This window comes from Kogia breviceps, chromosome 7 (genome assembly GCF_026419965.1).
Source record: "Kogia breviceps isolate mKogBre1 chromosome 7, mKogBre1 haplotype 1, whole genome shotgun sequence".
Lineage (NCBI taxonomy): Eukaryota > Metazoa > Chordata > Mammalia > Artiodactyla > Physeteridae > Kogia > Kogia breviceps.
In genome coordinates, this window is record NC_081316.1 from 30912826 (window position 1) to 30927996 (window position 15171).

Here is a 15171-nt window from a genome sequence, read left to right on the forward strand (position 1 = left end):
GAGATAAACCCACGCACGTATGGTCAATTAATCTATGACATAGGAGGCAAGGATAAATGAAAAGACAGTCTCTTCAATAAGTGGTGCTGGGAAAACTGGACAGCTACATGTAAAAGAATGAAATTAGAACACTCCCTAACACCAAACACAAAAATAAACTCAAAATGGATTAGTGACCTAAATGTAAGACCGGGCACTATAACATTCTTAGAGGAAAATGTAGGAAGAACACTCTTTGACATAAATCACAGCAAGATCTTTTTTGATCCACCTCCTAGAGTAATGGAAATTAAAACAAAAATAAACAAATGTGACCTAATGAAACTTAAAAGCTTTTGCACAGCCAAGGAAAGCATAAACAAGAAGAAAAGACAACCCTCAGAATGGGAGAAAATATTTGCAAATGAATCAACGGACAAAGGATCAATCTCCAAAATATATAAACAGCTCATGCAGCTCAATATTAAAGAAACAAACAACCCAGTCCAAAAATGGGCAGAAGACCTAAATAGACATTTCTCCAAAGAAGACATACAGATGGCCAAGAGGCACATGAAAAGCTGATCAGCATCACTAATCATTAGAGAAATGCAAATCAAAACTACAATGAGGTATCACCTCACACCAGCTAGAATGGGCATCATCAAAAAATCTACAAACAACAAATGCTGGAGAGGGTGTGGAGAAAAGGGAACCCTCTTGCACTGTTGGTGGGAATGTAAATTGATACAGCCACTATGGAGAACAGTATGGAGGTTCCTTAAACAAAATAAAATTACCATGTGATCCAGCAATCCCGCTACTGGGCATATACCCAGAGAAAACCACAATTCAAAAAGACACATGCACCCCAGTGTTCTTTACAGCACTATTTACAATAGCCAGGTCATGAAAGCAACCTAAATGCCCATCGACAGACGAATGGATAAAGAAGAGTGGTACATAAATATAATGGAATATTACTCAGCCACAAAAAGGAACGAAATTAGGTCATTTGTTGAGAAATGGATGGATCTAGAGACTGTCATACAGAGTGAAGTAAGTCAGAAAAAGAGAAACAAATATTGTATATTAAACCATGTATGTGGAACGTAGAAAAATGGTACAGATAAACCGGTTTGCAGGACAGAAGTTGAGACACAGATGTAGAGAACAAACGTATGGACACCAAGAGAGGAAAGCCGCAGGAGTGTGGGGATGGTGGTTTGATGAATTGGGCGATTGAGATTGACATGTATACACTGATGTGTATAAAAGTGATGACTAATAAGAACCTACTGTACAAAGAAATAAAATTTAAAATAAAAAAAGGCAGAAGACCTAAATAGACATTTCTCCCAAGAAGACATACAGATGGCCAAAAAGCACATGGAAAGATGCTCAACATAACCAATTACCATAGAAATGCAACTCAAAACTACAATGAGGTATCACCTAACACCAGTTAGAATGGCCATCATCAAAAAGTCTACAAAGAATAAAGGCTGGAGAGGGTGTGGAGAAAAGCGAACTCTCCTACACTGTTGGTAGGAATGTAAATTGGTACAACCAGTATGGAGAACATTATAGAGGTTCCTTAAAAAACTAAAACTAGAGCTACCATATGATCCAGCAATCCCACTCCTGGGCATATATCTGGAGGAAACCATCATTCAAAAAGATAGGTGTACCCCAGTGTTCGTTGCAGCACTATTTACAGTAGACAAGACATGGAAGCAATCTAGTGTCCATTGACAGAGGAATGGATAAAGAAGAGTTAGTACATACTTACAGTGGAATATTACTCAGCCATAAAAAAGAACAAAATGCCATTTGCAGCAACATGGATGGACCAAGAGATTATCATACTTAGGGAAGTAAGTCAGAGAAAGAAAAATATCATATGATGTCATTCATATGTGGTATCAAATTTTTAAAAAATGATACAATTGAACTTATTTACAAAGCAAAAACAGACTTACACATATTGAAAACAAAGTTATGGTTACCAAAGGTGAAACATGAGGGGTGGGGTGATAAATCAGGAGCCTTGTGATTAACATACACACACTACTATATACAACAAGGACCTACTGTATAGCACAGGGAACTCTACTCAATATTCTGTGATAACCTATATGAGAAAAGAATCTGAAAAGTAATGAATATATGTCTAACTGAATCACTTTGCTGTACACCTGAAACTAAACACAACATTGTAAACCACCTATACTCCAATTTTAAAAAAAGAAAAAGAAAGTTACATTGAGGATTAGGGCTTCAATATATGAATTTTGGTGGGACAGAATTCAATCCATAGCACTATTGACCATTTCTACATCTCTTGTTTTTTTTGTTTATTTGTTTAGTTTAGTGTTTAAATTTTTCCCATTTTGTGTGTCTTAATAGTAAGTTGTAAGAATTCTTTTTATATTCCTTTAATTCCTGTAACATGTATTATAAATATTTCCTCCTTTTAATTTTTTATGATATATTTAAAGAGCAGAAATTTTAAATTTTGGTTAAGTTCCATATTTCTGTTTTTTCTTTTATAGTTTGTGGGTTTTGTGTTCTATTAAAGAAACGTTTGCCTATGCCTAGGTTGTAAAAATATTCTCCATTGTTTTATTCTAGAAGTTTTATTACTTCAGTTTTTACCTATTTGCATTTTGAGTTAATTTTTATGTTGGTATGTGTTAAGGGTCAAGGTTCATTTTTTGGAGTATGGATATAAAGTTGTTCCAACACTGTGTTGAAAGATAATATTTTCCCTTACTCAGTTACCCTGACATTTTAATTTCAAGTCCATTGACCAAATACATCTGGGTCTATTTCTGGACTGTATTCTGTTCAATTGATCTATATCCTATGCCAGTACTACACTATCTGCTTACTATAGTTTTAGATAGTAATTATTGAATTTAAAATTCTTCTAATCAAATAGTGTAAGTCTTCCATCTTTTTTCTTCTATTTCAGAATTGTTTTAGCCGCTCTGCACCCTTTCCATTTAGAATTAGCTTATCAATTTCCCTAATCATGCTTGCTTGAATAGTGCCTGATACTATTTGGATTGCATTAAATACATAGATCTTTCTGGAGAAAATTGCTATCTTAATATCAAATTAAAAATCTATAAACATGATTTTTTTTCTATTTATTTAGGCCATATTTATCTCAGTGTTTTTCTTCTTTGTTTTCAGTGTACAGGGGTATTATGTCTTTTTAAAATGTATCACTAAGTATTTCATGTTTCTGATGAGAGCAGTTATCTTGACTTTTTCCTAATATTATATTATAATTTTCATATTTGGTTTGGACTTTAGAGAAATAGTGGGCTCCTAAAATGAGCTTGGAAGTGTTCTCTTTTTCTCTGTTTTTTAAGACAATTCATGTAGTAATTGGTACTGTTGCTTCCTTAGATGTGTGATACACTCTACCATTGAAGCAATTGGAGACTAGAGTTTTCTTTGTGGGAAAGTTTTAAATTCTGAAAAAATAAATAAATAAATTCTGAATTGCTTTTTACAAGTAGAGGCTCATTCAGTTACTTTATTTCTCCTTGAATCGGTTTTGGAAAGTGGTATATTTTTAAGGAATTTTGACATCTTATTTAAATTGAATTTATTGGCAAAAAATTGTTTTCAGCATTCTCTCATATGTATATAAGAGATATGTAGTGATCTGTCATTTACCATCTGTGTGACCTTGGGCAGAATTTAACCCAATAGTTAAATTTCAGCATTATTTCAATGGATATTGAGTTCTCAGCAAGAAAGGATTTCCTTTTGCAGCTGTTGGCAGACCAATAATAAGGAAATATAGCAACTTGGGGAATGACAGGGGCTTTAATTTTTTCATTTTTTTGGCCTCGCCTCGAGGCTTGTGGGATCTTAGTTCCCTGAGGAGGGATTGGAACCTGTGCCCTCAGCAGTTAACGCACAGAGTCCTAACCATTGGACCACCAGGGAATTCCCATGCGTTGAGTTTTAAGACCCCCCTTTCCTGCCCAGCACTGGACATATGTTGTATGTAACTGATGTTTGTTACTTGGGTCTTATTTGAATTGCTTGTATTGAAGTATTCTACAAGATGCTTTTAAGGGAAGAATTTCTTGGATCATATTTCTTTGCTCGATGAAGGGTGAGGTATATGGCATTTGTATTGCATATACTTCATGTTTGTAGATTATACTCTAAACCTTTGATAAAGAGAGCTAGCCATGTCATTGGTTATTTAGAATTTAGCTGTGTTGGTAGATTATCTTCTTAGTGAGAAAATGAAGAAACATTGACTTATAGTCTGTGTCAAGTTTTTTCTTCAAGGGGCTAGATAAAATTTTAGGCTTTGTAGACCATACAATCTCTGTGGCAACTATTTAATTTTGCTGTTGTGGTGCAAAAGCAGCATAGACAATAAATATGTAAATAAATGTGTGGCCACATTTCAGTAAAACTTTATTTACAAATACAGGTGGTTGATGGACCATATTTGGCCTGCAGGCCATAGTTTGCCAACCCTTGGTCTGTGTAAGGCTTATAAGAATTACATAGCCAGAGATTTGTCTGTATGTGCCCTTATAGCAGTACTTAATGGGCCAAAATTTGTGCTTTGTAACTCTTTGATGGTGAAAATTTATCCAAGTATTTGTATTGGCAAATTGTCTGGGGAATGTGTACATATGTGACTCCTATTTTAGAGTGGGGGTAAACATCCATCAAAAAACACTAAGATTCAGGACAGTCTAATAGGTCATAATTTCTGTCCACTATTTTACTCAGCAAATCTTTATAGAACACCTACTATTTTCTTAGCACTGTCCCAGGATCTGAGTGTACTTTGTCAAGCAAGACCTTTGTTATGGCCATCATGAAACATATACTCAAGCTGGTAGACTAAAATTGATCAGGTAAGTGCAGGTATGTTATATATTTTCATAAGCCACACTGTGTCAGCCACTATTTTACCACCTATTTTAAGAAATAACTGAAGTTTAAAAAACTACCACATATAACACTTCTTCCTTGTATGAGGATGATTACAGATACTCCAATTAAAATTCCTTCATTTTTATTTAAGAAAAGAAAAGAAAGGGAACAAAAAATTAATAAAGAAAGGGAGGAAAAAGCAGCAAAGGAACTGGAGAAAGAACATTTACAAGAAAAAGCAAAAGAAAAATATGAAGAATGGTTAAAGAAAAAAAATGCTGAAGAATGTGAGAAGAAGAAGAAAGAAAAGGTATTTTCACTAAAGTGATCAGTTAGAATACATGACTTTCGTGTTTACATGTGCCAACTATATTGTATAAAGAGTTTCTAATAGAAAATTGGCACTATCTTATCATAATATAAATACATGTAGCTACCCCTACTTGTTATATACTGTGATTAAGCTTCAGAAATGAATATGCATTTGTGTTTTTCTTAGGTTGAGAAGTATTAATAAGCCTATTGATATTTCTGCAGTCAAGTTCAAACTTGTTATTGTTGTTTATGCTTTTAAATATTATTCAATGCACTTTTATGGAAAGTTTTATTACATTATTATAAATTACTGTTCTATTTTAAAACAGCAAATTGCTTTTTTCTTTTTGGGTTTAATGTCTTATTGTTTAGAGGCAGCCACCTTTATATCACATCCCTGATCATGTTAAATTTTGCTCTCTATAGAATTATGATTCAGTATTTCTGATCAGAAAGCCATTGGGATGGGGAGCTACTGGGGAAAAGAGTAGAATTTGAATAGAATTTTTAGTTACAGAATATCCCTGGAGGTTCTTTGGTCTTGTCATTTTAAGGAAAAAGAAAAACAACGGCAGGCTGAATTACAAGAAAAAAAGGAAATAGCAGAAAAAAAGTTTAAGGAATGGTTGGAAAATGCAAAAAATAAACCTCGTCCAGCTGCAAAGAGCTATGGTTATGCCAATGGAAAACTCACAGGTTGGTTTTTATGTTATGTGGGTTACATAAATATGGCTTGCAGGAGCGAATATTATATATTATGTTTCCTTTTGACAGAAATAGAAATGTGTAAAAATCATTTTTCTTTCAAATTACTATTTTCTGGAAGATTATAACATACTGTGTGCCTGTGGAGATACTACAAATTTGTTGTCATTCTCTAAAACCAGATACATTTTAAAGGCAATAGTGGCAAAACTGCCAAGTAATGATTTCTAACCTTAAGAAACAAGTAAAATTTTCTTTCATTCCTTGGATTTTAAGGCCTTAATCAGGATATATTGAAGGTGTCATTTTCTTCCCCTTTTCTAACCCTCTCTGAGGCAGAGCTTCCAGTGTCTTTGGCACATTCTTTCTGCACGGTGGAATACTAGACAGCACATGAACCAGCCACAGACCTGGTTGGCCTTTAGGCTTGGTCTGATTATAAATGGCAATGCATGTTTTTCTTTGTACTTCATGTTGGAAGCTCATGCCTTGCTGACAGCTGCCTTCATTTGTTTAAGTGATTTATTATTAAAAATACTCCCATTCTGTTTTGTTCACACAATAGGACATATTCCAGACTTTGTTTTGACCATCGTGGTGAAGTGTGTGTTGACATATCTATGCAGTCAAAGTGGGTTGCCAATGTCTGAATGACACATTCCTGCTCTCAGGATTTAGGCCTCTCCTGCATGTCACAGAGGTCATCCATTACAGCTACCGAGCAGGGTCTGCTCTGTTTTTTTTTCTCTTGTTTGAAATAAGAGTAATAAGCAGTGGTTTTAACCAAATGATTGGGTAGTAAAGTTAAAACTTAGGTGGAATATACATATTGACTAGAAGTTAATTGATGAAATAATGGATTTTTTAACAAAATTTTTTGCATTTAAATAAGTTTTATTCTAATAAATATCTTTGCAAATGCTCTACTGCTCTTAATTATCAAAATTACAGTGATATTATAAAATCTGATTAAGTGACAGTGATTTAGAATTTCAGTGGTTCTAAACAAGAATCTTGATTCACTTTAGCTACATATGCAACATACATTTTTTCTGCAAACTTAGTGTCCAACTAGGGGAAACGTGTACACAATCAGCGGTTTCCCAGACTGAGTTAAAATGAAGATTTTGTTCAATTTAAGGGTTCTAAAATTAATTTCTTAGGAGAACTTTTATGAGTTTCTATTTATATAGATTTGAACATTAATGTTCTTTGAATGCTTAGATTTATATTTTAATTTTTACTTCAATACTTACTGTGTTTGAAAATACTTGAGAGTTCAAGTTTTAAATGAGTCAAATTGGTTTATCAATGATATTTTTGCCCTTTTAATATTTTAACATTTTTCTATGAATTTAAAAATATATAGTTTCTTTGATCTCAAAAAGTTTTCTTGTTTTGTTCTGATTTTTTTAAAAATTTAGGTTTTTACAGTGGAAATTCTTATCCAGAACCAGCCTTTTATAACCCAATTCCATGGAAACCAGTTCCTATGCCTCCTCCCAAAGGAGCAAAGGATCTATCAGGAAAGAAGACTAAAAGGCCTGTGATAAGCCAGCCAAACAGATCATCCTCTCTGGTAATGCATAAAGCCAGAAGCAATCTTTGCCTTGGAACCCTGTGCAGAATACAAAGATAGTAGATGGGAAATTACATGCTTTTACCTGGAGTTATTTAATTTTAAAATCAGAAATTGTTTTTTACTGCTCAATTAGTACCTCAACATTTGATGTATTATTGATAAGTTCAAATCTTTGCATTTGTATACAGAGTCCTTAGAGTTGAGGAAGATATTTTATACATTTTCATTTTTATAAATGCTTCAAGGTTGATCTTGGCATATTGTTTTGCAGGATAAGTGACTGAGTCTAACAATTGTGTTTGTATTTAGCTTGTATTAAAACTACCCTCCAATATCAATAAAAGCAACAATTTTTCATGTGTTCTTTCATACTACATGTTGTGTGTTTATGTTTATGAACATAGTAAGATTAAGTCGTTCAAACAAGCATTTCTAAACTGCATGCTCAAGATAATTCTTAGAAGAATCTAAATGGGTTAGAATCCCAGAGTAATCAAAAACAGTCTTTGTTGATGGCTTTTGGTATATTTTTCCCTGTGTAAATATTTGTAAATCGCTAACTGAAGTCATGTTTGGTAACAGAGAAATGAAGTTTGGGTTTTGAAAGGAGAATTTAAAAACACTGTTTTGGACTCGATCTTAGATTGGTATGTAGTAATCTTGAGACACTAATATTTTGCTATACTTTGTACAAATAGTTATACATTATAATTAGTTACATTGTTAATTTTAAAATTAGAAATATCAATGCATTATTTTTTAATGTTAAATGTTGAGTGATATTTTACTGAAGTTGAAATAAAATATCTTAATAAATACATGTTAAGGATAGTATATCAGCGGATTACTAAAGTAGCACTCAATGCTTTTTATTAAGTTTTAAAAGTCTCTCTTATTTTAGTGGTCTATCAAGAAATGAAAATTTGTTTGGGCAATATAAAGTTCAGTAAATTCATTTAAAAGTGATTCCTATTTAGACTATTTCATGTTTCTGCTAGGTTAGTCAACTGTCAAGTTTCTAGTGATTAACCTGCAATGGTGTTGATCAACTGCAGGAAACAGCAATGGGATCTTTGAAGAGTATTCATATTGTCAGAAATCTAGAAAAATTCATTTTTTTTTTTTTTGCTGCTCATGGGGTTCTGTGAGCCCCATAAGGACTGAGCACTCAATTCAGGCATCTTCATTTGGTTTTATTTTTTCACTTCTAAGCAGAAAACAGTTTGGGAGGAGTCAGAGTTTGTTGGGTCAAAATATTGGTGAGATTTTTGTGGCCTGACCATCCTTCTAGGAACCTCTTACATACGATGAAACTTACAGGTGATCATTCTACGCGAGCAAATTCTCCTATGTAGAGAGAATGTAGAATTTTCCAGGGTAGCAATAAACTTGCGTGTAAAAAACAGCATATATAGGCTTGTGTTCCTGGGCGTTTCAGATATAGTTGTTACATCTAAAAAAATCTTCAATTTCACACAGATTAAGTCATTTAGGCAACTTTTAGCTGTAAACGTAATCCTAATAAGACTTTTCATTCAATCAGTAATTATTTTGACCAATGTTAGTTGAACATTTGCTCTGTGAGACATGTTTTGCATATTGATTTAGGAATTTGAATGATATATTTCTTTAATTCAGTAAACATTTACAGCCTAACCAGGAAAACAGAATAAATGCTGTAATACATTATACTTAAAATCATGCTCAGAGTTCACCTGGGAACATAGATAAGAGATAGCTCGGCCTGAGAAGGGATTAAGAAAGGTTACAAAGAGGAGGTGACATTTGAGTTGGTGAAAGATAAGCAGGAATTTTCTAGATGGTTATGAGGCTGACCTTAACCATCATGAACATGTGGTGAGAAGTAGCTGGGAGAGAAGCAGGGGTCGGAGTAAAAAGGTTCTGTATACTGCAGAATTTGGACTTGATCCTGTGGGCTTGTGATACCCTGTTTTACTACCCCAGTGCATTTTTTAAAGATTTTGACTACCAAACATTTATTACTAAAATTCAATTTTTGTTCATCAGAGACTTCTTCAAACCAATCAATATACCTGTTACTAGGAGATTAGTGTTTTTAACCTGAATCAGTTTTTCTTAAAGTCAAGATACTTGGTATTATAGGCATTGTAAACTATATTAACTGTTTGAAATTTCTATTGAGGTTTTTAAAATATCTCTTTGACTCTACTGCTACTTGATTGGAACTGCTCTAAAATATCTAGGCAACCTATAATGTCAACAAATTCATGATCTGAGAGAAAGAACACAGGTATTATAGACCTAGCTTTATGTCTACTTATCTGGAAGGTGCCTCATTTTTTTCAATGTTCAATACCTTATCTCATTTAGAAACTTATTGTGGGGTTGTAAAATAATACATGGAAGTACCAAAAAGTGCAAGTTTGTTTCTTTTTTGTATGGTGATAATTCTGATAAGATGTACCAATATTCTTTCTTTAGTGATAATTGACTTACATAATAACTGACGTTTAACATACCAATCTTGACTGGTGATATATCAAAAATAAGTTAACGTGTCAGTACTTAGAGTGGATCTTCATTTACCCCTGTGCTAAAGGCAAAAAGTGAATACTGTTGTTTTCATTTTCTTCAAATTGAATCAATGTTTACTGAATACATACTATGCGCGAGTGAGTATTCTAGATGCTGGAGATTCATCTGTGGATAAGAGAGGGTCCCTGCTGCCCACATGGGATCTTACATGACAGTGATAGGAAACAGATATTAAATACGTAAACAAATAATTTATGTGGCTCTAGGTGCTATAAAGAAAATAAAACAGGGCACTATTGGGATAAATAATGACTGGGTGGAGGAGCGGGTCCACTCTTTGAGGTGGATGGGCACCTCTGAAGTGGTAACGTGCTGCTGCACTAGACTTGCCTTGCTGAAATCTGGAGAGAGAGATATCTGGTCAGAGGAAACAGCCAGTTCAAAGGCCCCAAGGCAGAAATGAATCTGATGTGTTTGAAGAAAGGTTGGTTGTGGCTGGAGTGGAGAAAGCAATGGGGAAAATAGTAGGAGTGAAGGTTGGAGAGTCAGGCAGGGCCAGATCATATATAATACTGAGTTCAGTAGTTCAGATTTTATCATAATTGTACTGGGAAGCCCTTGAAAATTTTTAAGCAGGGAATTGATGTGATCTGTTTTATACTTTGAGATTACTCTGGCTGTGTGAGGAAACTGGCTTGCTGGGGACAAAGAATCAAAGCAGGGAGACTCAATGGGAGGATTTGCAGTGTCCAGGAAAGAAATTGTGATAGTCTGTATTAACGTGGCAGCAGCGACATGATAAGTAGTAGAGGTGGATCTGGGATGTATTTTGGAGGTGAGGCAAACAGGACTGCTAACATTTGGGTGTCTGGTTGAGGGAAGGAGGAAAAATCAGATATGACTTCTAGTTTTTAGGCTTGATCCAGTGGGTGAATGGTGATAACTATCACAGGATTAAAAAGTGTGATAGGAGCAGATGTATAGGCTGAGAATGGAAAGAGGGGAGTCCTTCAGAATTCTGTCCTAGGTCTGTTAGATTCGTGGTACAACTTAATATCCTGGTAGAAATGGCAGATATTTGTCTGATGCTCAGGGGAGAGCCAGGATTGGAGATACAAATTTAAGCAACATCAGTATGTAGGTGGTATTTAAAAGCATGGGACTGGATCAAGTTACCTAGGAAGAGTTTAGATAGTAAAAAGAGGGCCGAGTATTCAGGTATTTAGAAATTGAGCAGCTAGCAAGGATGCTTAGAAGGGGCAGTCATGAAGTAGAAGGAGACCCAGTAGACTATGATGTCACAGAAGCCATGAGTAGAAGTGTTAGAAGCAGGGAATTGTGCAGTCTGTCCAGTGCTACCTGAGAGATGAGGAGGAGCAGGAAAGAGTCTTCCTTGTTGCATATGGTAAGATGAAGGCAGGTCACTGTTGACCTCAATAGCAAACATGTATTGAATACTTTCTATATGCCTGGCAGTATTCTATGTGCTTCTATATGTGCTAACTCATTAAGCCTCACAACAACGCTATGAGATACTTTTATTATCCCCATCTTATAGTTGAAACTGAGGCACCGAGAAGCTATGCTGCTTTTATACAAAAAAGTGAGTCACAGAATAGGGATAAGAACTAAGTTCAAAGTCCAAGCTTAACAACCATGTTCTGTTTCCCTCCTATGTAATATATACATGATATGAAAAACTAGTATGAAAGTGCAAAGTAAGTTGAGGGAATGGGAGGTAACAAAGTAGAGACCATATCTGAAGACAACTCTTGGGAGAAGTTTTAGAGTGATGAGAAGATAAGTGAGGTGGGAGCTGGAAGAGGGCATAGGTCAAGGACATTTTCTGTTTGTTTTGCTTACAATATAGGTGATAAACAGGTGTCCCTGCTGATGTTGATGATCTAGGTGAAGGAGGGTACTTGAAGATTTAGGAGAAATCAAGGATGGTTTTAGCAGTGCAGTTGTTAAATAGCAAAAAAAAAAAAAAATGATGGCTTATGTGGGGGCAAGGAAATTTCTTCCATTTTTTCAGGAGAGAATGCATAGTACGTAGGCTCAGATGTAGCTTGAGTTAATAGCATTGGTGGTAGGAAGAGGATATGGGCAGTTCTTGTCTGATAGCTTCTGGTTTTTCAATGAGGCCTGAAAGGGAGGCAAGGCTGTCAGCCAAGGGATGGCATATGTTGTTGCAAGTAGAAAGAGGAAAAGGTTACAGAGAAGTGAGCATTTTGGAGAGCGGAAGACAAATTTACCAGGGAAATTAGTGGGACATGGGCAATGTTATTTGCCATTTGATAATTTTGGTCCAAAAAGGGACCAGTTAGCAGGATTCTGTCATGTTTTTCTCCATTTCTGGAGGAAAGTTTAGCTACTTGGGTTTAGGAGCAGAGTAAGGCTTAATTAGGGTTGGACAAGCAGGGCAAGTAGGATGGAGAGAGAAAGGAGCAAAATGATTTCAAGGGGGTGATCATAGCACTGAAACACAGTATTTAACAAGGGCTGAGTGATGGGTGGTGAGGAAGAATTTCCAGTTGATGAGCATTTCCAGTGCTATTGGAGAATGTTGGGTCGGGGATGCTTGAGGGAAACTGGAGAGGAAGGAGCTTGTAGTTAGAAGGTGGTGATAACAAGATCCAGAGTATGACCACAGCAGTGGTGACCCAGATGGAGTATATCAATGAAGTTGAGGAAATTTTAAAATTAAGAGGCCAGAGTACTGGAAGGATTTTTTTTTTTAACATGGATATTGAAATTGTCAAGGATTATGATAGAAGTAGTGGTAGAAAGAAAGTTGGTGAGCCCGGTGCTAGAATTTCAGTGAACCAATGTAACTTATTAGCCAGGTAATAGTCAAAAAGAGCAATATTGGCCAGTGTGGTCAGATGAAATATTCTTCAGAAGAACTTGGAGTTTTGAAGAAGGTAGGGAGGTTTAGAAGTGGCCATGGTGAATAAGGTAGGTAGTGAGAGTACCTACCTACCAACTCTAAGCCTCAAGGTTTATGTATCCCAGAGGTAGGGGACTGCAAAAGAAGAGCATTGTCAAGGGTCCACTGCAGGCAAGAAAAACTTTTTAAAGTATTTCAAAAAAAAGGGGGGGACTTCCCTGGTGGTCAAGTGGTTAAGTCTGCACACTTCCAATGTAGGGGGTGTGGGTTCGATCCCTGGTCAGGGAACTAAGATCCCACATGCCGTGTAGCCAAAAAAAAAGAATTTCAATAGCAGGATGGGGGCAGGGCAGGGAGTTAGAGGCCAGAGACAGAGCTAGCAGTAATGATATTGTGGAACTATTCCAGGGAGAGGTGACAGGATCAGATGAGGACAGTAGAGAGAGAAGAGATGTGTGAAAAATCTGTCCAAAGTAGAGCTTGTTTTAGAACTGACTGGTGATGATAATATTAGCAGAGAAAGGGAATACAGAAAAGGACAGATTTGGGGGTAAGAAACTAAAGGGGGTTTTTGTTTGTTTTCTTTTAAATTGTTTGTCATGGTAGTAAACGCACACAGTGTAAAAATTAAAAAGTAATAAAAGCTTTGCCTCACTTCTCGCTACCTCATTCCTTCCAGGGGGATATTTACTTGTATTACCTCTTTGATAATTTCCTCCCTACAGAATTCTCTGTTGTCTTTTTCTGCAATTTGTTTAGGCAATTATTGTCTTCCTGAATCAATTCTCTATTTTTTTAAGTGTTTTTTCCCCTCTAATCTTTTTTTTCTTTTCCCTGGTGAGAGGGACTACTTTTTGTGAGATTTCTTTGATGTTATCTTCTAATTTTTGAATAATTTTTTATGGCTATCTTAAATCCCAAGCACTCTTTGTTTTTTTCTGTTTATTCCCTTTTTCATAACATCCTGTACTTATTTTATTGTTGTAATATCTTTTCTCATCTCTAAGTACATCAATTGCCTTTTTTTTCTTCATACTTAACTGGCTCTGTTTCTTCCGGGTGCCTTTTTCCCCCCTTCATTTTCTCTTTTTCAGTTCTCAAATGTTTGTTAATCCCCGTCCGACATTTATGTTCACAATGTGAATTTCTGTCTGTTCATACTTAAGAATGGGGCATTAAAAAGCTGAATGGGGCTTCCCTGGTGGCGCAGTGGTTGAGAGTCCGCCTGCCGATGCAGGGGACGCGGGTTCATGCCCGGGTCCGGGAAAATCCCACATGTCGCGGAGCGGCTGGGCCCGTGAGCCATGGCCGCCGAGCCTGCGCGTCCGGAGCCTGTGCTCCGCAACGGGAGAGGCCACAACAGTGAGAGGCCTGCGTACTGAGAAAAAAAAAAAAAAAGCTGAATGGAAGCTATGTTGGCATAAGCAGGGTTTCTTGATGGTGGATTTTGTTGTTGAGGGAACCTCCAAATACCTGGAAGGCTTCCCCTTAGGCTATTTAGTTTCTCAGAGAAGATTCTTCTAATCTTCCTGGTGAATATAAACCAGCTGCAGTTTTCCTGAGTAGCATCTGAGAAGGTGGCTCTGTATATCACATTTCATTATGAAACACTCACTTTACCTATGTTTCAGTTCAGATAGTGCATAAGCTCTGTTCTCCGTGGTACCTGGGGTCTCCATATGCTGAGCCCTTCCAGGGTTCTGTAGGCTGAATCAGCTTTCTTTCCCCCCTTCACACCCTGCCCCCACCTAGTATGTATTTTATCATTTAGAAACCTTTAAAAGGAAAAGAGAAACGGAAGGGGGAATAGGCACCTGGAGGAAACAGAGCCAATTTAAAAAGCAGAAAAAAATTGTAACTTTTTAATATTCTTAGTGATGAGATAAAACACCACATCCCTACTGTCCTAACCCCCCCCTACTCTCCTAACTCAGTTATTTTCACCTCTGTCCATTTTCCACCTTCCAGAAATTTGTTGAAATCTTTAGTTAACTGTTCTCTTCTGTCCTCTTTACCCTTGTGGATTTGTACCTTTTTTTCCCCTTTCTTTCTTAAAGAAATTCCTTTGCCATCCTTTTAGCAGAGATTGGGGAGGGAAAGGAGATAACTGTGTATGATTATTCTGTTGTATTTAATTGGAAATCTTTAGTTGTAAACATATTGACATGGGGTACTTGTGGAGATGCAAGTTTATTGCCCAGGTGAGAAATACAGTTTAGGGATAGATATTTAGACCTCATCAGTTTGACCTAATTAT

At 36.0% G+C, this 15171-nt stretch overlaps 1 protein-coding gene across 1 annotated transcript in view; it reads left to right on the top strand.

Annotated features, from left to right (window-relative positions):
- CCDC34 (coiled-coil domain containing 34) overlaps positions 1 to 7640 on the top strand; it is a 41162-nt gene extending 33522 nt beyond the window's left edge. Inside the window, exons 4-6 of the mRNA XM_059070753.2 lie at positions 5057 to 5215; positions 5775 to 5916; positions 7350 to 7640. Of these exons, the coding sequence (XP_058926736.1) occupies positions 5057 to 5215; positions 5775 to 5916; positions 7350 to 7564 (516 nt within the window). The 3' untranslated portion in view covers positions 7565 to 7640. The remainder of the gene's footprint in view (positions 1 to 5056; positions 5216 to 5774; positions 5917 to 7349) is intronic.
- The last annotated feature ends 7531 nt before the right edge of the window (positions 7641 to 15171 follow it).